At 35.5% G+C, this 26,329-nt stretch overlaps 1 protein-coding gene across 1 annotated transcript in view; it reads right to left on the minus strand.

The window, feature by feature from the left end:
- The window catches only part of IL1RAPL1 (interleukin 1 receptor accessory protein like 1), a 1,416,727-nt gene that overhangs the window by 699,602 nt on the left and 690,796 nt on the right, over positions 1-26,329 (minus strand). Inside the window, exon 3 of the mRNA XM_066249265.1 lies at positions 8,655-8,934. Coding sequence (XP_066105362.1) covers positions 8,655-8,934 — 280 coding nt within the window. The remainder of the gene's footprint in view (positions 1-8,654; positions 8,935-26,329) is intronic.

The following is a 26,329-nucleotide window of genomic DNA, read 5'->3' on the forward strand; positions in this document are numbered from 1 at the left end:
CAACAGCAGAGTTGAGTCACTGCAACAGAGACTAGCCTTTTTTATGCAATATATGCCAACCCCTCTTCTAGATCCTAATTTAATTTCTCTTGCACTAGTCTTTATTAGACCTTTCTGAAAGAGACACGTCACTCCATTACACTTTCCTTAGCCATATGTTGATTTTCCAAAGCATTGCTCAAGTCACCAGCCCTTTGTGAACTCTTCTAAGACATTCATTGAAATTATTCTTTGTGATTTTTACTTAAGAACCACACACAAATTAAGGCTTCAAAAGAGCCTTGGAAAATCTTAGCTTCATATTCAAGTTTTTTACTTTTCCTAAACTTTATCGGTTGGCTGTTATTCCTTTCTTAGACCTTGCTTTATCTTTGCTTACTGTACCAGCATTAGCAGTTACATTTTATTTGGAAGACTATTTTTTTACAAATAAAAAAAATTAATAATCAGAGTACAAAATAATCACCAATCAATTTTTTGATTGCCAATGACCTGCATGGCTGGCACATATTGTTGCAATTTAACTATTTTCTTTTTTTTTAAACTTTTTTTTTTAGATTTCATTTACTCATTTGGGGGGGGGTGAGGAGCAGAAAGCATCAACTCCCATATGTGCCTTGACCGGGCAAGCCTGGGTTTTGAACCGACGACCTCAGCATTCCAGGTCGATGCATTACCCACTGTGCCACCACAGGTCAAGCCAATTTAACTATTTTCTATATGATAATTATCAATTATGTTATATCATAGACTTTTAGTATTCTTTGTGAAATATAATAATCATATATGTTATATACATGACTGAAAATTACTCATAGTAATTTATTTTATTTAAAGTTGAAAATATAAAAAAGGTAATAACTCAAAATTAAACATTACGTATATACCTAGTGATTTTTAAAATGTATCTTTCTCAGTAGCCCAACTATTTCATATTAAATTGACATTTTTTGGAGAGAATTTGTCTGTTTTTCCTGAACATGACTTCATTGATTTCAAAGAGTTTTCAAAGCTTTTTCTCTTACAGGACTTAGAAAGATAAGACAAAGCTTTTCTTAATCCAGTTACCTAAGAAACTACCTATCATCACTCCAGCAGAATTTATTTCATCTTCTTAGTTAAAAATCAGTAAATTGAATAGGCAATTCACACAGCTCTTGGATTTTACTTTCATAAATTGGGTTGGTTGTTTCTGAAAAGAGAGCATTCAGAAAGATAGAAATCTGGCTAATTATTGCCTTGTTCAAAAATAGATTCTTTAGAAAATACCTTCATGTCTTACACATGGAGAGAAGGCTAAACTTCATATTTGTTCTAGGTTGATCTATCCCTTCAGCATGATCTCTAAGCCTTATCAAAATTATGCAATTGGAAAATCTCTTTGGAGCTTATTACAGAAAACAAAATAAAAAAACAAAAACATGTTCTCACCAAAAAAGCATAGAAAGAGCCTAATGTGTAATTTTCCAATTTTAATTTCTCATTCATTAGAGAATCTGCGTCCTGACTTGAAAGTTTAGTTTAAAGATTTTCAATAGGGTATGTCTTCTTAAAAGGAGTAGTTTATGTTGATTTAATTGGATTTTTTATGCCCTATAAATTACACTTGATATTTTCAAGGGTGTACTGTGGTTTCAATTAAGCGAGGTAGTTTAACAATTAGGAAACTAATATTGTGAAACTACTTTAGGTCCATGGAATACATATGTATATGTTCATTAATATTTCTAGGTAGGATATAAAATATTTATATAAATTTGACTGCCCTAAACAAATTCTGAGGACTCCTTGGAGTATTAATCTTTAATACTTTATTTAAAAAATGCTGATATTATTTATCCTTTGATCTAAGAATGACTTGATTTTTTAACAATAATTACATAAAACAATAATAAATGTTAAAATTATATTTTATCATACAGATTAAATTAATGACTTCAATTATTTATACCACAGTTATAACAGTCACATGTTGTGGGCCTTTTAGGACTAAAATTATATTATTTTCCACTTCTTCTTGATGATGAAGGATATATTGCAAAGAGAGACTAAAACAAATTATGCTTTGAAACACTAAAAATTATGATATAAGATAAGCAGTTCACAATTTGTGTTAGTTTCTGACAAGAGATGTCACAAAAAGTAGAATTTTTAAATTTTCTCAGGGAAAACTAATAATCAGAAGGGTATAATTTTAGCTATAGCAGTGCTTTCCACAAGGCACTCCAAGAACACTAACCCCAATCATTAATTATTTCATTCAATAACTATTTTTAGATGTCCTTTCTGTGACAAACACAGAATAACTTATGAATTTGACCCTAAAGGCAAGGGAAGTAAAGGCAAAAATAAATGTGTGGGACTATATCAAACTAAAAAGCTTCTGCACAGCATAAGAAACTGATGACAAAACAAATAGGCAGCCAACTAAATAGGAGATGATATTTGCAAACAACAGCGCTGATAAAGGGTTAATATCCAAAATATGTAAAAACCTCAAAACGCTCAGCAACAAAAAAGCAAACAATCCAATTTAAAAATGGGGAGAGGAGCTGAACAGACACTTCTCCCAAGAGAACATATGAATGGCCAGCAGATATATGAAAAAAATGTTTATCTTCAATAGCTATTCAAGAAATGCAAATCAAAACTACAATGAGATATCACCTACACCTGTTATATTGACTATTATCAACAAGACAGGTAATAACAAGTGTTGGAGAGGATGTAGAGAAAAAGGAACCCTCATTTAATGCTGGTGGGAATGCAAATTAGTATAATTATGGAAGAAAGTATGGTGGTTCCTCGAAATATTAAGAATAGAATTACCATATGACCCAGCAATCTTTTTGCTGGATATCAACCCCCAAAACTTAAAAACAATGATACTTACAGATACACATACCCCCATGTTCATCACAGCATTATTCACAGTAGCCAAGACATAGAAACAACCAAAGTATCCCTTGATAGGGGATTGGATAAAGAAGATGAGGTACATATGTACAACAGAATACTACTCAGTCATAAAAAGTGATGACATTGTGACATTTACAACAACATGAATGGATCTTGAGAACATTATACTGAGGGAAATAATTAATCAGAAAAAGCTGCAAACTGTATGATTTCACATGTAAGTGGGATATAAAACTGGGACTTGTGGACTTAGATAAAAGTGAAGTGGTTACTGGGGAAAGGGAATGTGGGGGAGGGGCAAGGGAAAATAAGGGAATGGGGAGGGGGAGTTATTGTGAGGAAGGGTGTAAAGAGGGACAAATGTAAGGTGACAGAAAATGATCTGGCTTTGGGTGATGGGTATAAAACATAATCAACAGGTCAAATTCTTTTGAAATGTTTACCTGAAACCTAAGTATTCTTATTGATCAAAGTCACCCTGTTAAAGTTAATTTTCTAAATAGAATTTAAAAATAAAAAAAAAAGATCTGAAACAATAAATTACATAGAAGAAAACATATGAACTAAAGTTATGGATCTTGACCATAGAGAACATTTTATGAATTTGACCCCAAATGTGAGGTAAGTAAAGGCAAAAATAAAATGAGAACATATTAAACTAAAAAGCTTCTGCTCCTCAAAAGAAACTGATGACAAAACGAAAATATAGCCAAATAAATGGGAGTAGATGTTTAAAAACAGGGACTCTGACAAGGGATTAATATGCCAATTATACAAAGGACTCACAAAGCTCAACAACAAACAAGCAAAAAATCCAATTAAAAAATGGAGAGAGTGCCATAGGCTCACCAGCTTGAGCACGAGGTCACTAGCTTGAACATGGAATCATAGACATGACACCATGGTCAGTCACATGAGCCCAAAGGTCGCTGGCATGAGCCCAAGGTTACTTGCTTGAGCAAGGGGACACTGACTCATCTAGAGCCAACTTGTCCAAGTATAAATGAGAAAGTAATGCTGCAATGAACAACTAAAGTGCTGCAACAACAAGTTGATGCTTGTCATTTCTCTCCCTTCTTGTCTGTCTCTGTCTGTCCTTCTCTTTCTCTCTCTATAGCTCATAAATAAATGAATAAATAAATAAATAAATAAATAAATAAAACATGGGGAGAGGACCTGAACAAACACTTCTTCCAAGAGGACAATCAAAAGGCCAACAGATATACAAAAAGATGCTTATCTTCACTAGCTATTTGATAAATGTAAATCAAATCTAAAGTGAGATACCACCTCATATCTCTTGAATTGGCTGCTATCAAAAAGACAGGTAATAACAAGTGTCAGAGAGGATGTGGAGAAAAAGGAACTCTCATTCACTGCTGGTCAGAATATAAACTGGTACAGCCATTATGGTGGTTCCTGAAAAAATTAAGAACAGAACTACCATATTACCCAGCAATCCCTCTACTGGGTATCTAATCCTGAAACTTGAAAACATTGGTACTCAAAGACACATGCACCCCTGTGTTCATCAATGCATTATTCACAGTGGCCAAGACATGGAGACATCCATAGCGTCCCTTGATAGAGGAGTGGATAAAGAAGATGTGGTACATATATACAATGGCATACTACTCAGCCATAAGAAAGAATGACATATTGCCATTTATGACAACATGCAATGACCTTGAGAACACTATACTGAGTGAAATAATAAATCAGAAAAAGCTAAGAACTATATGATTTCACATGCAGGTGGGATAAAAAACAGACTCATGGACATATATAAAAATGAAGTGATTGCTAGGGGGAGGGATTGTGGGTAGAGAGTAAATAAGAACAAAAAAAAACGGTGATGGGAAATAATTTGATTTTGGGTAATAAGCACACAATGCAATCCACAGTTCAAATGCCATAGACATTTTACCTGAAAGTCGTATTTGTACCTATACTCTTATAGAACAATGTCACTCCATTAAAGTTAATTTTCTTTTATTTTAAAATTTTATTTAGAAAATAAACTTCAACAGGGTGACATTGATCAGTAAGAGTACATAGGTTTCAGGTAAGCATTTCTATAACATTTGAACTGCTAATTATGTTGTATACCAATCCAAAAATATTTATATGTACATATAGAACTGCTAACAGGGTATAATTCTGAAGAGAGGGATTAAAAAGGGGGACTAAGATCAGAGAAAAAATTGTTTTTAGAATGTAAATGCATACTTTTAAATGGCAATAAAGAAAAATACATTGTTATGTAGCCGTCCATTCACTTTTTCTTGAAAAAATAAAATAAAAATTCAGGAAGGAAAAAAATAGAATAAAAAACTTATTACTATGGAACAAAGAATTATGAGGTATTATTATGTCCAAAAAGAGATACAAAGAGAAGGGAGTAGGAAATCTCTTATTCATTGTAATGATAGTAAATTATTTACAGCATATAATTTTAAATAGATGTAAATGAAAATTAGCTGTACATGAAATGGCTTATTAAACCTTTCATTATTAATTTTAATACTCAGAATGACTAGAACCTTCAATGAGATTAGCCAAAATTTTATATACCTAACAGATATATACAGACAACAGGGTAGCAATGGCCAGAAAGAAAGGGGGTAGAGTTATGGGGAGGGGGTCAAAGGGGAGAATGGTGATTGAAAGAGACAGCATGGGGTATGAGGGGAACGATACAGTGTCTAGAGGGTGTTATATTGAGTGGGACACTTGAAACCATGTGAACACAATAAGTTAAAAATTAAAGTTAAAAAAAGACTAGAATTTTTGAGTAGAAGCTAACGTTTTTGAACTTCTAAAATTCTTTGAAATTGGATTATTTAAAAACTGATGGTGACTGTTTTGTTGCTTGATTGCTAGCAATGTGACAAAATGTCAGTGATTTGACTAATAGTCCTGGGTTCCCAACACCAAACCATACTAGTACTTGGACTGGGATCCACCTGTCTGTGGCAGATGCTTGAATCAACCAATGTATTTTTAGTGCCTGAGATTGATACTGGGACCTATGAACTATCCTCAGTGCCAGGTCAACACTTGAAATGATCAAACTACTAGCTTTGAAAGGGGAAGAGGGAGAGAATGGGGAGAGGGAGTGGGAGTGGGAGTAACTACTTTATGATTTTGAGTATCACTTAACAAATTAAAATAAAGAGCCATATCAATGCTAGTTTCTGAAATTATCACTTTCTCTACAATTCCACTTGATACATATAAACTTTAAAGTGTTTATCATTTAGTTTGAACTTTCATTAAAACAAAGACATATAAACATATTGCAAATGTCATGGCTTTTGAAAGGTTTTGACTTTCAATTCCTTACTGCAACTATAAATTAAGGACATTTAAATGTGATTTCTCAGGGTATTGGATCAGAGTATATATTTAAACCCATCAAAGATCTTTAACATCAGTGTTTTAAAAATTCAGATTACTAATGTGAATGCATCATTATTTTCTCATCAACAACAAATAATAAAATTAAGAGTTAGATTATGGCCATTCAGCTCAATTCTAATCTCAGATAAATGAGGACACAAATTTGCCTCTCTTGAAGAATCACCCCTATGCATACATGAACAATAAGAATGATTTTTTAAAAAGAAGAAGCACAGTAGATTTAAATTTAAATAAAATTACTATTAATCAAGTGAGAATAGCCAATTCAAACAGTACTCTTAACTGCACTATTATTGCAACTATTTATCAATGCTCCTACTTTTTTATTATTTTATTTTATTCTATTTAGATAATTAATTTTAAGGGGGTGACATGGGTCAACTAGAGTTCATAGATGTAGCAATGCTTCTACTTCTAATCAGAGTTATGTTTGAACATATAAAGATTGGTAGACCCAAAGGGAAAGAACAAGTTACCAAAGAAATGGTGAATTTGTTGTTTCACACTCCAGTTTACCTTTTTCCCAAGCACAGCTTTTTTTTTTGCATTTATTTATATTTTTAAAAATTAACCCTAAATATGTGGTACCAGTATTAAAAAGATAAAACTCTGTTTAACTTTGTATGTGACTTTGACCTATTTTAATGTCCTAACACCTGTAGCCGTAAACTAAGCATAAAGTTAATTTTCAGAGGTGATGATAATCCTTATGACAAAGGAGTTATAGCTGCCAATCAGAATTTCAGAAATGGGTCAGTGGATAGATTGTCATCCTATCACACCAAGGTCGTGGGTTTGATCCTGGTCAGGGCACATATGAGAAGCAACCAATGGGTGCACAACTAAATAAGTGGGAAAAGTAGTTGATCTCTCTCTCTCTCTCTTTCTCTCTCTCATCATTAGAAAAGTTAAATAAAAAAGAATTTCAGAAGTAGAAGTTGAATTCTAATTTGGAAAAAAAAACAAAAACACTAGCTAATCCTGAGAGTTTCTCCAAATTGAGAAATAATTAAACTTGACTTTATTTCTCTTAATAAGTCAAAATACAGAAAAACAACAAAATAATAGACTTAAATAGACACTCTATATATGCCTATACCCTGCTTTGCAAATGTTCTTATATTCTAATGACATCCACAATCACTCACACAGGGTGTGATTCACATGCCATAATAGGTTAACTCTTTACACTGAGATTTTTGTGTTAATGGACACTGTTTCAATGCATTATCATTAAGCAAACTACATATGGCTCTTCTGCAAGCAGACAAAGGTGTGTGGATGCATGATGAATTTTTGGGGGGGGCATAAGGATACAGGCATTGTTATTAACTTTTGTACTGGCCCTGAGGAATCTGGGTAAATTATTATATTCACCCAACACTTTTAGTTAAGTAAATGATCTGGATCACAGCTTTTGTATTCCCTAACATTGCAATGCTGATCTTCTATTTCTGTGCACATACAGGTGCTACCTAAATTATCTTTGCAGATGTGTGTGAACCAGAGCTATCTGCGTTGTATCTGTCTGTGAAGGGCAATAACAAAATGTTACAACCCACTTAGCAATAAACCATGCATCCTTTCTGCAAGTCTTGCTTACATGTGATTTGCAATATTTCACCTCCTGTATAAATTTTATTTCATACTCTTAAGTAATTTCTGGCAACATAAGTAGATACCTAGATGTTATCTCTTTTCCCCATAAGCCAGAAATAATGTCTCAATATAAATTCCAATCCTATCTTTATATTATTTATATTCTAAATTTTAGAAGCAGCTACACACACAAATATCGAGACAATATTTAAGGGGATAGCAGCAAAATTATTTTAACTTTTATTAACTTAAATTTATTGTGTTAACATGGATTCAAGTATTCAACTCAATATAACTCAACTCCCGTGTCCCCCATTATACCCCTTTTGCCCCCTCCCAATAACTTCTTCCCCCTCTTCCCTCTGGGATTTGCTGTCCTGTTATCTGTATCTATGTGTTATGTATATGTCATTTCACTAATCCCTTCACTTTCTCTGATCCTATCCCTTCATCCCCCTTCCCTCTGACAGCTTTCTCTCTGGTCCGTGGGACCCCAGCTATGCTGCTATTCCATTCCTCAGTTCACTTTGTTCATTAGATTCCACATATAAGTGAGAACATATAATATTTGTCTTTCCCTGCCTGGCTTATTTCAGTTAACGTAATAATCTCCAGGTCCATCCATGCCATCGCAAAAGATAAGATTTCCTTTTAAGTATAAGAAAGCAGCAAATGATTTGATTGAGTCAACAGTAATAAAACTAAAAACATACCTGATAACACAGGCGTAAAGACCACTGTCCTGTAGTAATGTTGGCCGGAACCAAATAGAGTCTTCTTCCTTGCTCATTCTATTTCCATCAAAGGCTATTGGCTCTTCAAAGTCTCCAGGACCAGAGCTTTTGTACCACATCAAACTGAGTCCAGCACTTTGGGCTAAGGAGTAATTTGCTCTGATATAACCGTAAAAGAGTGCACATTTGATTCGAACAGGCTCTCCCACCAAAACTTGATATTTCTTGATATCGATGGACCAATCAGTGCATCCATCAGCTAAAGTAAAAGAGAGAGAGAGAAGAAAATATTAGAGAAAACTTTAAAATTACTTCATTTATTTCTTATTCACTCAACTATATATATATTGATATGACATCTATATTGGATCAGATTCTATTCTAGGCACAGAGGATGCATCCATGGATAAAATGAAAAATGGCACTGAAAAGTAATGTACCATGCTAACAAACAACATCTTCACCACTTAGTTTGCTTCTGCAGGTATTTATTTGTAGTTTGTATCAGGTGATGATAATTGGTTTATTGCCTTTCTATTCTTCATCCACCTTTTTGCCTGTTCTTTGAAAGTGGAACTGGACGTTTGAAATAGTTTTCTTTTGCTAACTGGAACTGAAGCTCTGTTGGTAGAGGGTGCTGGAGAACATTGCAGGGGGAAAGGGTTTTGCTCCTTGGTCCCAGCATGCTTGGTGGGAAGGCTCTTGCAGTCTTGCAGAGTGCCAGACTTCTCCATCATCTAGCTTCTTGCAGTGCTGAGTAGCCAGTAGCTTTAAATTTTTGCCATAGCCTCATGTAAATCACTATTCCCTGAACAGCTTTCCCAGGTACTTTAGAGGTCAACTCTTGGTCAAATTTTAGAGGGCAAATTTCCAAGTTTTGCTAGTGTGGCATTTCAGTGACTTCTAACATTCAGTAAGCCTTGTATTTTCCCAATAAGGCTTGGATTTCTCTCCAAAAGTGGGAGGTCAGGGGTTTTTCTTTGGGTACTTTATATCAGCCATAGGGATAATAGCAGCCTTTTTATTTTGAGTTCTCTTTTGCTATTGACCCAATATTTGTGTTTGCAAAATTCATATGCTGAGGCTCTAACCCTGAATGTGATGGTATTGGAAGAGCAGTCTTTGGGAGATAATATAGATGAGATTATGAAGGGAAGAACCCTCATGAAAGAATTAGTGCTCCTGTCTGACCAGGTAGTGGATCAGTGGATAGACCATTGGACTGGGATATGGAGGACCCAGGTTCAAAACCCTGATGTCACTGGCTTGAGCACAGGCTCATTTGGCTTGAGTGCAAGATCACCAACTTGAGTGAAGGATCACTGGCTTGAGCATGGGTCATAGACATGACTGCATGGTTGCTGGCTTGCACCCAAGGTCGTTGGTTTGAGCAAGGGCTCACTTGCTCTGCTGTTCCCCCTGGTCAAGGCTGAGATGAAAAAGCAATCACTGAAGAAGCAATCAGTGAACAACTAAGATGCCACAATGAAGAACTGATGATTCTCATCTTTCTCCCTTCATGTCTTCCTGCCCCTATCTTTCTTTGTCTCTGATTCTCTCTCTGTCTCTGTGAAAAAAAAAATAAAATAAATAAAAAGAACTAGTGCTTTTAGAAGAGACACCAGTGATGATGTCAGAATAATGGCAGTGTGAGAGATACCCCTGATCTTTCCCCTTAAAATCTCAACAAATTAAACAACTATAATGAAACAAAGAAACTCCAGCAAGGCTTGCCAGCACACCAGAAAGACCTGCACACCTAATGGACTGAAAAATGGGAATGGTTGAGAAAGAGAGAAGAAGATAAGATGTACTTGCAGTCACTCCAAATAGGAGAGAAGCCCAGAGTGACTGAGTCTTCTTCTTCTATGGGGAACAGTAAGATTGAGGGGCAGAGGAAGAGACACTAAACCAAAGTGGCAACAGAACGAGGGGTACTGGCCAGTGTTTCCAAGGTGCAGCCTGCACCAGGCAAAGAGAAAGAGAAAACTAAGGTGTGGTGCCCCAGCCTCCCAAATCCTGCCTCCTTCACCTCACCAGTAAAGAGAGTGGCAGAGACAAGCCCTACAGTTAGCTCTCCAGAACCATTCTCTTCCCTAATGAACAGAGTTGCTCTGCATCTGGTCCCATGGTCTGTTGGAATGTGAGGAGGAGGGCCCGGAGGCCTAAGAATACCATTGCTAAGGCCATAAAACTATAAGGCCCTAAAGAGCTTGCGACACACCACAGCCATCATTACATGACTGCTTCCCCGCCTCCTTTATCACAAGAACAACTCAGCGGAAGCCAACTCAGAAATTTCAGTGCTAAAACTTATAATACAGTGCCACCTACTGGAAGAAAACAGAATATCCTCTCAAAACTGAAATTGCTTTTTTTCTTTTGAATTTATTTTTAATCTTTTTATTTATACACTTATGTTTGTGATTTTTTTTGTTTGTGTTTAATATTTTTGATTTTTGCTCTTTGTTTTTTGTGGGGTTTTTTACTTTTCATTATTTTAAATTTTTTATACTTTTCATTGTATTTTTCATTTTTTAGTATTTTTGTTAGATTTCTTAACAATAGCACTCTCAAATGCCTTCAAGGAAGAAGAAATCAAATACCATGGCTACAGAAGACAGAGACATAGTTCAGAAAGAAAATGAAAAATCTCCAGAAAGCAATCTTAATCACATGGAATTATTAGACTTAAATGATATAGAATTCAAAATTGAAAATATGAAAAAACTCAATGAGATGCAAGAAAACAGAAAAATTAATGAGCTTAGAAAACAAATTAATGAACAAAATGAATACTTCACCAAGGTGATTGTAACTTTAAAAAAGAACCAAACAGAGATGATGAACTCAACACATGAATTGAAAATTAAGGTAGCAAGTTTAAATAATAAAACAGGCCAGATAGAGGAGAGAATTAATGACATTGAAGATCAGTAACTAGAGATATAACGGAGAAAAAGAGAGACTCACAAATTAAAAAAAAAAAAAGACAACAAAACAAGATATATCCCTACAAGAATTATCTGACTTCATTGGAAAGAGCAATATAAGAATAATGAGTCTATCAGAAAAAGAAGAAGAGAGATAGAAGGGAATGGAGAGCCTTTTCAAACAAATAATTGGTGAGAACTTCCCAAGCCTATGGAAAGATTTAGATCCTCAAATCCAAGAAGCAAACAGAACACTGAGTTATCTCAACCCAAACAGACCTTCTCCAAGATACATCATAATAAAATTGTCAAAAATCAATGACAAAGAAAGAATCCTCAAGGCAATTAGGAAATAGGAGAATATAGCAAATAAAGAAAGACCCATTAGGCTATCATCAGACTTCTCAGCAGAAACTGTACAAGCCTGAAAAGAGTTGACTCAAACATTCAAAGTATTTTTTTTTTTGTATTTTTTCTGAAGCTGGAAATGGGGAGAGACAGTCAGACAGATTCCCGCATGCGCCCAACCGGGATCCACCCGGCACGCCCACCAGGGGGCGACGCTCTGCCTACCAGGGGGCGATGCTCTGCCCCTCCGGGGCATCGCTCTGTTGCGACCAGAGCCACTCTAGTGCCTGGGGCAGAGGCCAAGGAGCCATCCCCAGTGCCTGGGCCATCTTTGCTCCAATGGAGCCTTGCTGTGGGAGGGGAAGAGAGAGACAGAGAGGAAGGAGAGGGGGAGGGGTGGAGAAGCAGATGGGCGCTTCTCCTGTGTGCCCTGGCTGGGAATCGAACCCGGGACTTCTGTACGCCAGGCCGAAGCTCTACCACTGAGCCAACCGGCCAGGGCTCAAACATTCAAAGTATTGAAAGAGAGAAATTACCAGCCCAGAATACTATATCCATCAAAGTTATCTATCAAATATGAAGAAGAAATAACTCTTCCAGACATACAGAAGCTGAGGAAATTTATTACCAGAAAACCCCCAGTGCAAAGAAAGACTCAAGAGGGTTATTCTTCAGGATGCAAAGAAAAAACAACATAAAACAACAATTAAAAGCTTGAACAAGGTTAGAATAATAACAATATTATCTGTGACAGCAATAACATAAAATGGGAGAGGATAAAGACCTGTAGTTGCAAAGGAAGATGGAGTGCAGAAGCACTCATAAGACATAGGACTCTTGAGAATATGAAAATGTTTTCTCCTAATAACCTACTGGTAACACTCTGTGAAAAAGCCACTACTGATAACACATAGCCATAAAGTGCACTGGTGAGTAGGAATAGGAAGAATCACATTCATTCATTTTTGTTACCACATAATCTGGGAGCTTAGAAGATGACAGTAATGAAATTAGATTAATCACTAATTATTTTACAAGGAGTTCATACTGATCACCATTTTATAAACAAAGGCTCTGCATACTGGATAATGCAAGTATATTCAAATGAGTATAGGGAGAATATTTTTAATTAACTATTACTATATACATAAGCTCAAACTATTCCCATGGTAACTAGCTTGAAGGTTGTTTTCTTAAAAAAAAAAGTCTAATTCTAGAGTTTATACATATTGCATCCTAATATGAAAATATAATATTTTACTTATAAAAGGGCAAATTAAATTATATTACTCTTAAATTATCTACTTGGGTAAATACATTGAAATAGTGGTGAAATAATTAAGACATTTGTGATAGTGTAATAGATGACACATCTTAATCCTTTTTTACTAAAATGATGTATCTATTTTCCAGTTACTTTGAGCATTACAGGCTCACAGCTCACAGTTGCTTCCTTTTGGGAATTACCTTTGATTGACAGGAAGCACTCTGCTGGAAAATTTGCAGCCCCACTGGATGTACCCACTGCCAATAACTGATTGATGTGAGTGTATAAAAGGTGAGCACCTTTGCCTCAAGTAGGGACAATTCTACAGTACAGTTCATGCTTCATAGCTTTTGTGTTTGTGGACTATGCCAAGCTTACAATTTGCCTGTAACCTCTTCACCACATCTCTTCCCTACTGTGCCCTGCTTTGCTCCTTCCCTCTTAGGTTTTCCCAATCCATCAAGCCCTCAATCAGTTGTATGCTTTAAAATCCCAGTCTCGGGCTCTATTCTAGGAAAGATGACCTAACACAGATTTATATGTTCACACAGTGAGAGCTAGTTTCGATTCAGTTTCTGTCTTAGGGGCTGGACATATAAACACTTGCAGACATTATCCTTTTTTTTTTTCAAGGAACTCACAGTCTAGTAGAAGAGATAGAAAGAAATTAAAAGCCCAACAAGGAAATGCAATGATAAAGACATTCACAGGCTGGTCAGAAACATGTTTCATGAAGGGAAAAACGTTTGAGGTGAAGGGATAATTTTAAAAGTTAGTTATACAATGATTGGGGTGGACAGATAATTGATTTGGAGGTGAATATAAAAGCAAAGACACAGAAACAAGAGGCAGCATTATTTTGCAGGAACTATAAAATGGTTTTGTGGTGTTGAAACAAGTTTAAAGCAGGAAATCACAAGAGATGAGGGGAAAGAAGTGGACAAAGACAGATTTTGGAGGTAGTTTTAGGAAATGTAAAAATGTTTGTCTTTATTGTAAAAGTGATGGAGGAAATATTAAACAGTTTCAGTCAGGGAGGTGACAGAACCAGTCTAATAGATTTAGATATGCTGTGCTGGGTGAATTTTTAGGTAGAGGTATAAGACTTTAGCCAGAAAGTGATTTTATTAAATGTCTGAAGTTGCTGTAGTGGTAGTAGGCAAAGAAAAATGGGGCAGATTTGAGAAAGATTTAGGATGTAAAATTATCAAGAGTAAGTGATTGACTGAATATAAGCAATGAGAAAGACAAATAATGCCAGTTTACGCAGTAACACATATCTTTTGTCATAGAGTGACCTCTTTCAGTAAAGCAAAAAATCAACACCATGACTGTCAAGTGGTGGAGTCTTTGAAAAAAATTTTTTTATAATTTCTTTACTTAAAAATTTTAGGCACTGAAAATATAATAAATTTTATAAAATGACTCAGACAGATCTAAAATATATATGTGTATATATATTTTATTTCAATGATTAAGAATAAATATCTGGGATAGTGGTATCGTTTGTTTCTACCATTAATGTGCTGAACTTGAGATATGAGTACAGTTAGGGAGTGCGTGCCATGCGTTTAAGCAATCACAGACACTGAACAAAAAGGCTGAGGCTAGATTTAAAATAAGTAAATTCTGCACTTTATTTGCATGGTCTGCTACTCTTTTCAAATCTGAATTTCATAAATGAAAACTGATAATGTTGTCAGCCTTCCGAAGAGGAAGCTGCTAAGCCCCCAAATTATCAGTCTCAATGACAGCAGCAGAATATGACATGTTAACCTTTATAGTGAGCATTGGTTCACGTGTCACTTCATTCTCATTTCTACTTTCTGAATTTTGTTTATCTAGGGCAGAATATTTCCAGATTCTTGCCTTTAAAATATATAAAGTGTACCATTCTTGGAAGAATGCTTTCAAATATTTTGGAGAGATTAGTGTGGATAGTAATAATTGATGTGACTCAAGAGATTCTGTCAATTATTTGGAATCCAATTTCTAAAATATCCTTTGTCTGATAAAGCCTGGAAGTTATCATATATAACTACTGCAAAGTAGCTTATTTCTGAGTGGGTACAGGACTTAGTGAGCTGTTATCAAATTGCTTCTTAGATATGATTCCCTCTTCATCAAGGGGAGCTGACACCAAGGCAAATAGGGTCCTGGTGGTAGGGTTAACCCTCTATCATATCTTAACCTCCAAATTCTAGCAGGCTTTCCTGACTCTCAGACACAAAAACCTGTGCATTGCACAGCATGCAATGAGTGAGGATTTATTTTTTAAAGTATTTTTTTCTAAAGATAAAAAGAAAAAAAAGGAAAACTATAAGAGTATAAAAAGAGAATAATACTAATTCATTAATTAGTTCATTCATTAATACTAATTCATTTGTTTACTCAACTTCTTTTCCTAGTTGAATTTTGTATCATGATTTTTATACTGAATGTTCTATAATAATTGCATGATATTTTATAATAGTGCTATATTATAATTTACTTAGCTCTTCTGATGTGAGTTTTCTACATTTCCCCCCTAGATTTGACTATAAGGGAACAACTTTATGTATGCATTGCTCTACAAAATTATCCTCCAAAACAAAATAGTGTTATTTCCTCAGGACCTAATTCCAGAAGTGCAATTATTTTATAATAGTGCTATATTATAATTTACTTAGCTCTTCTGATTATTCTGATACAATATTTTATAATAGTGCTATATTATAATTTACTTAGCTCTTCTGATTATTCTGATATAATATTTTATAATAGTGCTATATTATAATTTACTTAGCTCTTCTAATGTGAGTTTTCTACATTTTCCCCCTAGATTTGACTATAAGGAAACAACTTTATATATGCACTGCTCTACAAAATTATCCTCCAAAACAAAATAGTGTTATTTCCTCAGGACCTAATTCCAGAAGTGCAATTATTAAATCAAATAATAAATTTTCAAGGCTTTATACTAATTTTATTTTATTTTTTTTCATTTTTCTGAAGCTGGAAACAGGGAGAGACAGTCAGACAGACTCCCGCATGCGCCCGACCGGGATCCACCCGGCACGCCCACCAGGGGGCGACGCTCTGCCCATCAGGGGGCGATGCTCTGCCCATCCTGGGCGTCGCCATGTTGCGACCCTCCTGGGTGTCGCCATATTGCGACCAGAGCCACTCTAGCGCCTGGGGCAGAGGCCACAGAGCCATCCCCAGCGCCCGGGCCATCTTTTGCTCCAATGGAGCCTTGGCTGCGGGAGGGGAAGAGAGAGACAGAGAGGAAGGCGCGGCGGAGGGGTGGAGAAGCAAATGGGCGCTTCTCCTGTGTGCCCTGGCCGGGAATCGAACCCGGGTCCTCCGCACGCTAGGCCGACGCTCTACCGCTGAGCCAACCGGCCAGGGCCTATACTAATTTTAAATAAATTTTTAAAAAGTGTTTCATAACATTTTTCACAATAGCCATCTACATAAGCACCTATTTCACTATGCTAATATTTTACTCACTGTTTTATATATATACTCTTTCTTAAACTAAGCACCAAGTATAGTTTTTCTACTTTTGTCTTAAATTACAAAAATGCAGCATCATAAATATCATTCATCTGATTACTGAGTGGCAAAATTGCCACAGCCACCATTTATCAAAACTAAATCTCTGACAGGATTTATCATACACATTTTTCTCTATTATAAATTAGTTTTATTCAACATTATCATTCAATTCATTCACTCCTGCACTGTTCTTTCAATGAAAGATTGTGGTAACACAAGCTTTTGTACTTCCTTTGGCTCCATTCTCCAGGGAAGCCTCTCACAATTGAGGAAACCAGCTGTTTGTACATAAAGTCAAAATATGACAGTGAAGCTCTCGGAGATGAGGTAAAGAGATCTGCTGCCCAACTTGGGACCCCACCTTTTGATCAGCCATAGCAGCCCATCAATACCTACTTTCTATCCTTTCACCTGTAATATCTCCTGGCCCATGAAAAACCACATCAGTGTTCTGCATTTACCCTTTCCCACTGCTGTTGTTACCTTTTCCTTTATTGGATAGGGTCAGGATATTCTTTCGTCTTTGAACTGCCATCTAGAATTACAATTTGTGACCCAATAATCACCCATTTAATCTTGAACCCTGTATGATTTGGATTGGGGAACTTTAGTTAAAAGCCCTGAGTGAATGTCTCTTGGATGCAAACACCAAGAAACTATGTGAGTGAGTGACCTTTGTGCAGACCCAAAAGAATGCATGTGAAAGGGCTTTAGAAAATTAACCTAGAGGTTCTAAATTGCCTCTTCCTTTGTGCTTGTTAATTAGCAAAAGAAAACTGACCCAAATTAGCCTTTTCTCCAAGTCAGCAAAATGGCCATTAGTCATTTTCCCCCCTTATCACCTGGCATCCCTCTCTAGTAATCCTGTTACTTCTGTTTTGCTTCTGATCAATAAAAGCTAAGAGAGAAGGAAACTCAGGAGGTCTTCTTTGCCTCCTTTGGCAAGCCTCCTCCTCTTCCTCTTGACATAAGTTTGTGTCTTGAGTAGGTTTTTTTCCACCCGACACTGATAGTTCCCAGCAGGCTGGAGTACTATAACCCAACAGCAACCAATAACACTGACCCAGCACTTGCCCATATTATCTACTAAGGGAAAAGAAGTCATCTCTTCAAATAACATTGGGTTTATATAAAGCATGCTTACAATCAGTTTTCAATGTCAATAGTTCCTCAAAGTCAAAAGCTCATTGGCTAAAGGGTCACCAGATATGGTGCAATATCCCCAGGGCTGGAGTCCAGAGCAACTATGGATATAATTTTTATCTTTCCTGGAGAGAAACATCCAACCAAATCCAAACAGTGAATTATTGAGTTGGAATAGAGTCTGACATTGGTCTTTGCTACACAAAAGTATTTCCTTGATGAACTAATCTATTTGTATATCTTTCCTGGTTGGATAAAACAAATCCTTTGTCCATGATAAAAGAAGGCCAGATAAGTTTTTATATTTTCAGAAAGAGAAAAGGGGAGAAATAGACTCCTGGTTCTACCAGAGAGTTACAACACTGACTTTTGGTTCCCTCTCCTTGCTTTCTTTTATAGGTTTGAGGAGTGTTGGGCTGCTGACTATAGGAAAGTTTGCATAGTTTGATGTACATATTTTTGCAGTGCCTTCTATCTTAAGTGGGCTGCTATATGATTGACAGGGACCCATAATGTACCCTGAACACCTCTTGAATGAAAATAGCTCTTCCTAAACAACCACGTACAGTACAAGATGCATAAAGAAAAATATATCTGTAAATGCAGTGCTTTAGATCCACTGCTTCCATAAATAAGTGCTACTTTTACAGTATGATGTCATATGGCACTTCTTTCTGACTTTTGGACCTATTTATGAGCTACGTCATGTATAGAAAATCAGAAAGAGCCCAGTTTTGAGTGTCAGAGTTTGGTGAGTGCATGGGAAATTGACAGTTAACTTATTTGTGCCTCAGCTAAAGCCATTTGTTCACTTATTAAGCACTCACTGTAGGATAGGGAACACTGTGTGCTGGAGAGTAGAGTGGTGACTAAAGTAAGGTTCCAGCACACACAAGAAGTGAGGCAACACTATAGTGATATAATGCATTGGGAAGAGTGCCTGGGGCACTTTCACTTGAGTTGCCAGAGAAGGGTTTTCTGAGGAGCTAACATTTGACCAGGGAGTAAACTGGGTCAATGTATGGGATAGCAGGTTTCAAAACAAAAGTTCTGAGATGGGATTGCATTGGAAACATTTAATATGCTTTGGAAGGCATGAGGGATGCAGACAGTAAGCTGTCGGGGCTCCAGAAAAAAGAAGTGGAGCAAGTAATTTTCAGATAATTGGTAAAAGACACACACACACACAAAACAAAACAAAACAAAACAAACAAAATAACTGATGAATAAACTTGGATTGATAACACTTTCTGAGTCAATTGTACTATCTTGGTTAACAGGAGGATGGAGGACAAGGAGTTAGTTCTAAATAACCCAGGCCAAACTCCACTCAAATACTGAACTAACCTTCAAGGATTGTTCAAACTCATCAAGCACTTTTCCTTGTGAAATTTTCTGGTTTTACCTTTCTTTTTTAAGGCCCACACTTGCCTTTGGCCTGGGAAATATTCTTCACAGGGGTTGTTCTTCCTTGTGTGAAGCTATGTGAGCAAACACTTGCTCAATGCTTTATGGTAGTTTTCTTTGTGCCATTCTTTGACAGTTACTCTGAAAGCTCCATCTCTATGTGTTGGATCAAGTTACCCCTGCCTTGCCCGATAGCAAATTTTGCATAAGAATCATATTGAGTCTTTATTTCCATTTTCATAATATTTAAAAGTGATATGAGAAAGAGCTTAAAACCTAAAACCACACCTGGAATATAGTGGATGCTCTCTTTTCCATTACCACTCTAACAGGAGCAGGAAAAGGCCCAATGTTTGGGTGAACACAAGCAGATGCATGTTGTACAAGAAAATCTGTATTTTTTTTTGGTTGTTGTTATTATGGACATAGGAATATAAGAAATTGATAACACCTTGATCCATATGGTGCATATTTTAGGAATACAGCAACTTCAATTTACCTTAAAATTTTTTTAATTCTTTATTTTTTGTGTTCTCTATTGAATACATATCTTTGTTACTATGTATACTGAATCAATACTTGCTTATATATACTTCATTCATCACTGTAATGTTGGGACTTTGAGAACTGGACTTGGCCATATATTTATGTTTATCTGTATCTACCATTTTACCTACCCACGTACCTATCATCATCCATCTATCTTAATCTAATTTATCTGTAATTATATATTTATAGCTATTTCCATATCTATTTACTTTACTATTGTGATTGACTGAACACATGTTCACTTAAATGTAATCAAAATATGTATCTTAAGTGTCAGCACAATCACTATTAAATATTTTTCTAAGAATTTTTAACCTTACTAATTTAAAAAAAAACACTATGTTTTCTTTCCCTTTCTTTATAATGCTTCAGATTAATAAAATTTTGGACTCAGAATAATTTTATTTTGCAGAACTGAACATAGTTGAGAACTCAGTATATCTTTATTGATTCATTAAACATAATGCACTATTTTACATTCATTGGGCATACTATTCTGTTATTTATTGAGTTCCACTAAAACCTTCTATTTGGACAACAAAATGGTTAAGGGTATGTGCATACAGATAGGTCAGAAAACATTGCCAGCTTCAGGCATTTTATACCTTTGGGACACTTGTTGGACACTGAATTAAATAGCAACATGATGAGCAGCAGACCAAACGAACAGTGATCAAATTTAATCTCTTTCTCAATTTAGAGGCACTTCACAGGGAAAGGCCTACTGGAAGACAGGAGACCCACCCTGTAAATTGATCCTTTAAGGAGAGAGTTACAGGGCTTATGGCACATATTTACTTTCATTATGTGTTAGAGCACACAGCAGAAAAAATGATACTTTTAAAGATTGCAAGTTATAAAAGGTTTTTAAATATAAGAACAATTCCAAATGGGAGATTTTTTACAGCAAAGAACATATAATATAATCATGCATTAGAGTTCAAATCTTGTTTCAGTGTGATTCCACCTATGTCATTGGTCACCTACTATTGTTCTACATGCAAATCACTGTTTTACCACAAAAATTACTGGAAGTAGTGTTAACCTTGAAAAGATCATCTTTTAGTAGGAAAAAATATGTCAATAATTATGGACAACACATGATAGAATGGAGAAATTCTAAGAGTAAAAGCAACACTACTGAGAAAACAGAGTAAGAGGTTTGTTCTATTTTAACCCATTACTGCTTTCTAATTTTTAGATAAACTAGTGATGCAGAAATATGACTGGGGTGGTCAAAAATAATTTAATAAAGAGGTGGAACTTGAATTATACTTCAATTCAAAACGAGAATTAGGAAGAGCAAATTCCAAGTCAATAGGATATTTCAATTGGATAGAACAGTACAGGGTAAATTTCTGAAATGGTGGAATAGGGTGGAGATGAGAATAGTGTAACCTGATGAAAATAAGATCAGAAGGGTGGGTTTGTAAAACACCAAAATGCCACAAAATTTGATCTTATCTCCATAGCCCAGTAGTTTACAATTTCATTATGCATCAGAGTCTTCTGGAATAATTCTTTAAAGACAGATTGTTTGGCTCTACCATATGAGTTTCAGGTTCAGAAAGTGTTGATTGGGACTTAAGAATATGCATTTCTAAAAAGTTCTCAGGTAACAATTCTGGGGTGATACCTTTGAGAAGAACTGCTCTTATCAATGTAGACAGTAGGAAATGTCTGTGTAGAAAATGGTAGTAGGTGATCTACAGTTTAGCCAAGATCACTCTAGTGGAAATATCAAGAATAGATTAGAAGGGGACAGCTCCACTTAGAAAGTTCTTAAAATATTAAAAGTAAAGGAAAACAGTGGCAAAGGGTATGAAAATGAAATGTAGGGATGGAGAGATTGATGGAGAAGGAGTCAGGATGACTGAAGCTTCAAACCAGGATTCCCAAGAGAACTGTGAAATCATCAGTGGAAATAAGGAGCAGAAGTGAGTTCTATGTGGCAGATGATAAATGTAGTTGGGGTAAAGGACTCCTTCATCCTCTTACAACACCTTTTCTGCCTTTATTGCAGGTGTTTATACAGCAGAAAGGTGTTGCTGGTGTTGCCTGGCCTGTGCAACAAAAGTACTTTTGTGTATCTTTTTCATATTATGAACTCTGCTGGGCATCCAAGTCCCCTAGAGTTAGAGAACATTTCAACAGAAATGAGAATAAAGTCTGTTGTATATTTTAATATGCATTTGTTTTCATATGAATAATATAACACAGATTAATTGTCTATTTGAGTAACTTCTTGCAGAGATTGTGGGGGGAAAATAAACACACACAGTTTGCTCTTTCAAGTGATTTTCTAAGTGAGAATTTTTAAAAAGGTTAGAGTCATTGTTTTAGTGATGCTGAGTCTATTTTTATCTTGTAGAAGAGATCTGATGAAAATACAGAAGATACTGTGCACATATTAGATTTACACACAACTATTTTGGCATTAATTTGCATATATAAGTGTAATCATATATTTATTATGGTGGTTTTTCTCATTTTTGTCATGGGTGTAAAAATAAGAGTTCACTTTATTTGTGCAGAATGGCTTCATGTATGTAGTAATTTCATAAACACTATCAAACTTCAGCAAAAGAGTTAATTCAGCAAAAATTCATGGAAAATTTCTTGTGTTTTTTCATGTTTAAAGAGCTAAGAATAAAATAAAAAAACAAGTATAGAAGGTTTCCTTATATGTTAAATTCTACTTTGAAGAGGAATTGTTGACATGCTTTTAGGTGCACCTTAAATAACCATGGCAAATAAATCTATGCTTAGACAATAGCAATTACGTTGATTCAGAGTTTGCTGTTCTCTATGTTGTTTTCCCTGCCTTTGAGAGTATAGCCTATGAGTACAGGGTAAATTCATGAACATTCTCTAGGGCTAATAAATTTGATATGGTGCATGTCTGTGAAAAACTGTACTGAACAGTTATTAATATGGATATCTAAATTCAAAGCAAACTGAAGTTGCTTCTGTGTTCCTTAGCAATTAAAAGATCTTCAAGTACTAGGTTAAGTGAGATTAGCTTCATAGTCTGTTCATTAATACTAATTAAACCCAAAACTAGAGAAATCTTCTGGCCTAACAAACAAATGCTACCTCATGATAACAGTTATTGCTTAGTTATTGGCATTTACATTAAACTTTAAATCCTCAATGAGTTGCAGTTTGCTTTTTATATAGTTAACTAGGAACGTTTAACTTTTCATCATTCTCCTTTAGTTGGCTGCTGTACCAAAAAGCTGTAACTGTGTTCCATTATATACCCCTCAAAGGTTAAAACCCCAAACCCTTTGCAGTCACACCATGACCCTTTCCTTTCATATGTATCAAACAGAAATATTTGTATTTGGGGCGGGAAGGAATGATTTTACAGTATTTAGTCAAAGCCACTGCTGGAGGAAGGCATTCATTGATTCATTCTTTATTTCAACAAATATTTAAGAGCTACATATAATTTTGTTAACCATATCACCCCAATAAATTCAACTGAAAAGTAAAGAGCTACTTGCTATAACCTAAGCAATGCTGGGGCTGGAATAAAGCATTTGATAAAATTACTGCCTATGATATTAAGAATGTTTCCCTTTCTTTATTCTAAACTTACAGTTTACCTTGTTCCCATTGTGTTGTCATGGTCAATTTGGGATGTTTGTCTCAAATCTTACTTTATTTTTTCAATCTGGTATTGATGGATATTTTCAAAGCTAAACAAGACACTTTCATGGGTTTCTTTTAGTGGTCATTCATTAAGGGGCTTGAAAAAGACTTCTTCTTTTATTATTCCTTTGTTCTCAAAGGCAAGTTCTTATCTTTGTATTTGATAGGATGGGCCACACTAGCCTATACAGAGACCTACTTAGCTTCTATGCAATTATGAAAAATAAATATTTACTGTGAAATGTCTAAAGCCTATGCATTACTTTTCTGTTTCCATTATTATGCCATGAAATAGTCAATCATATAATATTTTATTCCAAAAATTAGGAAAGACTAAATAATTCAGCAGCTTTGAAATTTCAAAACTTTGTTCAATGGAGTGGCTATAGTCCCTGGTCTCTATTGTAATATGTTGTCAATTATCACAAGTCATAATAGTATACAATACAAAGCCCAGGACAACTATCACTTATTCAGTTGCTTCCTTAAATGGCTTCAAAGTATGCAGTAAACTATACTGCATCACTGTCCTCATAATGAGATGGTTCTGCTGGATAAACTAGTTCCTCTCAGGCCTTACTTACTGATAAGACCCACTGAACCAAATATTTATCACTTCACAGATAAATATTTATCTGGTTTTTTTCTGACATTCTTCAATATTTCATGCACCATTTTCAAGAGAAAATTTGATTCAGAGAAGTAGAAAATTGAGCTACTGAATCCTGGGCCCATTGCTACAACTTGGCTTAGTAACAAAGCTTCAATTCAATTTCTGGGTCCTGTGAGATAACAGAAGTTTCAAAGTTCTCAGTAAGATTATGGAAATCAAAACTGTTGTTACATCTGACCAATTTACACATAGTATTCGATGAAACCAGTCTGCTCAAGGAAACCACTGAAACAAAATGCAGTGATTGTTTATTTGCTTGAAATATTCATTAAAAATATTAAGCCATGCAAAAAAAAAAACTATTTTTATTCCAGTATTTAAAAGATGAAACTATTGCTTTAGAAACACTTCTTCCACCATTAGAATAAAGGCTCATATAGGAGAAAAACAGCACAGCTAAGAAATGGCACTTTTTTGTGTGACAGAGAGAGACAGACACAGAGAGGGATAAATAGGGACAGATAGACAGGAAGGCAGAGTGATGAGAAGCATCAATTCTTCATTGTGGCACCTTAGTTATCATTGATTGCTTTCTCATATGTTCCTTGACCAGGGGGCTACAGCAGAATAAGTGACTTCTTGCTCAAGCCAGTGACCTTGGGTTCAAGCCAGCGACTTTGGGCTTCAAGCCATCAACTTTTGAGCTCAAGTCAGTGACCATGGCATCATGTCTATAATCAACCAGCAACCCCATGCTTAAGTTGCTGAGCCCACACTCAATCCAGATGAGCCTACGCTCAAGCCAGTGACCTGGGGGTCTTGAACCTTGGTCTTCTGTCTCCCGGTCCAATTCTCTATCCACTGCGCCACTGCCTGGTCAGGCAGAAATGTCACTTTGATAGTTTTCATGTGTGAGGATGATAGAACATCAATTTTTGTTCGGTTGTATGTTAGTGCGATTTTTCTGTATATGTATGTGTGTTGTTTTGGCCCCAAGTTTTGTGTTATAATGTTAACAAACTACTGTTTCATATGTTTTTTTTAACTTCTCAACATAATGGTTTCAAAAGCTTGCTCAATAGCTCATGTGCATCACTCTAATAATGGAACTGTAATGCCACTAAGTGTGTTAACACAATCATGGACAGAGCACTACGACAGTGTTAACTTTTCCAAGGAGAGTGAAAAATTTCTTTGTGAGGGCATGCAAGAGATGGGGCTTTGATACTAATCATGAATTCAATGATGGCAACTCTAAGAAGAAAACACAGGCTAACAATATGTGTGGTGAAATTTAGGGTATGTTTGGAAAAGAAGTTTTGTTTGCATGGAGTATAGAGTTTGGGGTCCCAAGATAAGCAGTAATGGAAAAAGTAGCTGGAGAGGAAAGGCCATTTGTATATTTATGTGCCCTGATGCCAGACCAGCCATGACCTATTGCTCCCCAAACCAAGGGCAGTAAATTCCTTGGCATACAAATAATCCATGCCTTGGTTTCATGAGAAAAGATGAGTTGGCTTAACAGATCTTCCTCTCTTCGTTGAAACAAGAGCTTAGATATAACCAGAGAAGCTATGGTGACCATGTACAATCCAAAGTTAATATAAAACAGCAACTGTGAATACATAGAGAAAGGTAGTTCTAGAGAGATAAGAGTGGAGATGGTGTATAAAGTGAAGCTTAGAAAGGGTAGAGAAATCAAGAGACCCTTTAAGAAAAGAATCACAGGATACAAAGAATTCCCTAGAATTTAATTTTTTACTTTTTTTAAAATTTTAAATTCAAATCCTATGTGTTCTCATAATAAAAAAATTTAAAAAAAATTTGAATGGATTCGGAATTCTACACCTAAAAAGTATCATTAAATATTTTTATAATTGAAATTATACACAAGAAGTAAGATTTTATTTTCTGCATTATCCATTAATATTATATACACGCATTGCTATTTAAATGAAGGAGTGGGCACAAGTAGATTAATGATAATAAAGAAAGAATACACTAATAAATACTGGAAATAATAAAAGAATGAACTCTGTTCTGCGTACTCGCAACTGTAAGCCTACTTTTTCCCATCCTTGTATTTTTTGTAAAGGTATTATTAGTGGCTGCATATATCGTCGCTCTATAAATGCATCATGATATTATAAATAATTTATTTAACTTTCCTTTTAATATGTGGTGCTGCATTCAAGTC

The sequence above is a fragment of the Saccopteryx bilineata genome, chromosome X (genome assembly GCF_036850765.1).
Source record: "Saccopteryx bilineata isolate mSacBil1 chromosome X, mSacBil1_pri_phased_curated, whole genome shotgun sequence".
NCBI classification, from domain to species: Eukaryota; Metazoa; Chordata; class Mammalia; order Chiroptera; family Emballonuridae; genus Saccopteryx; species Saccopteryx bilineata.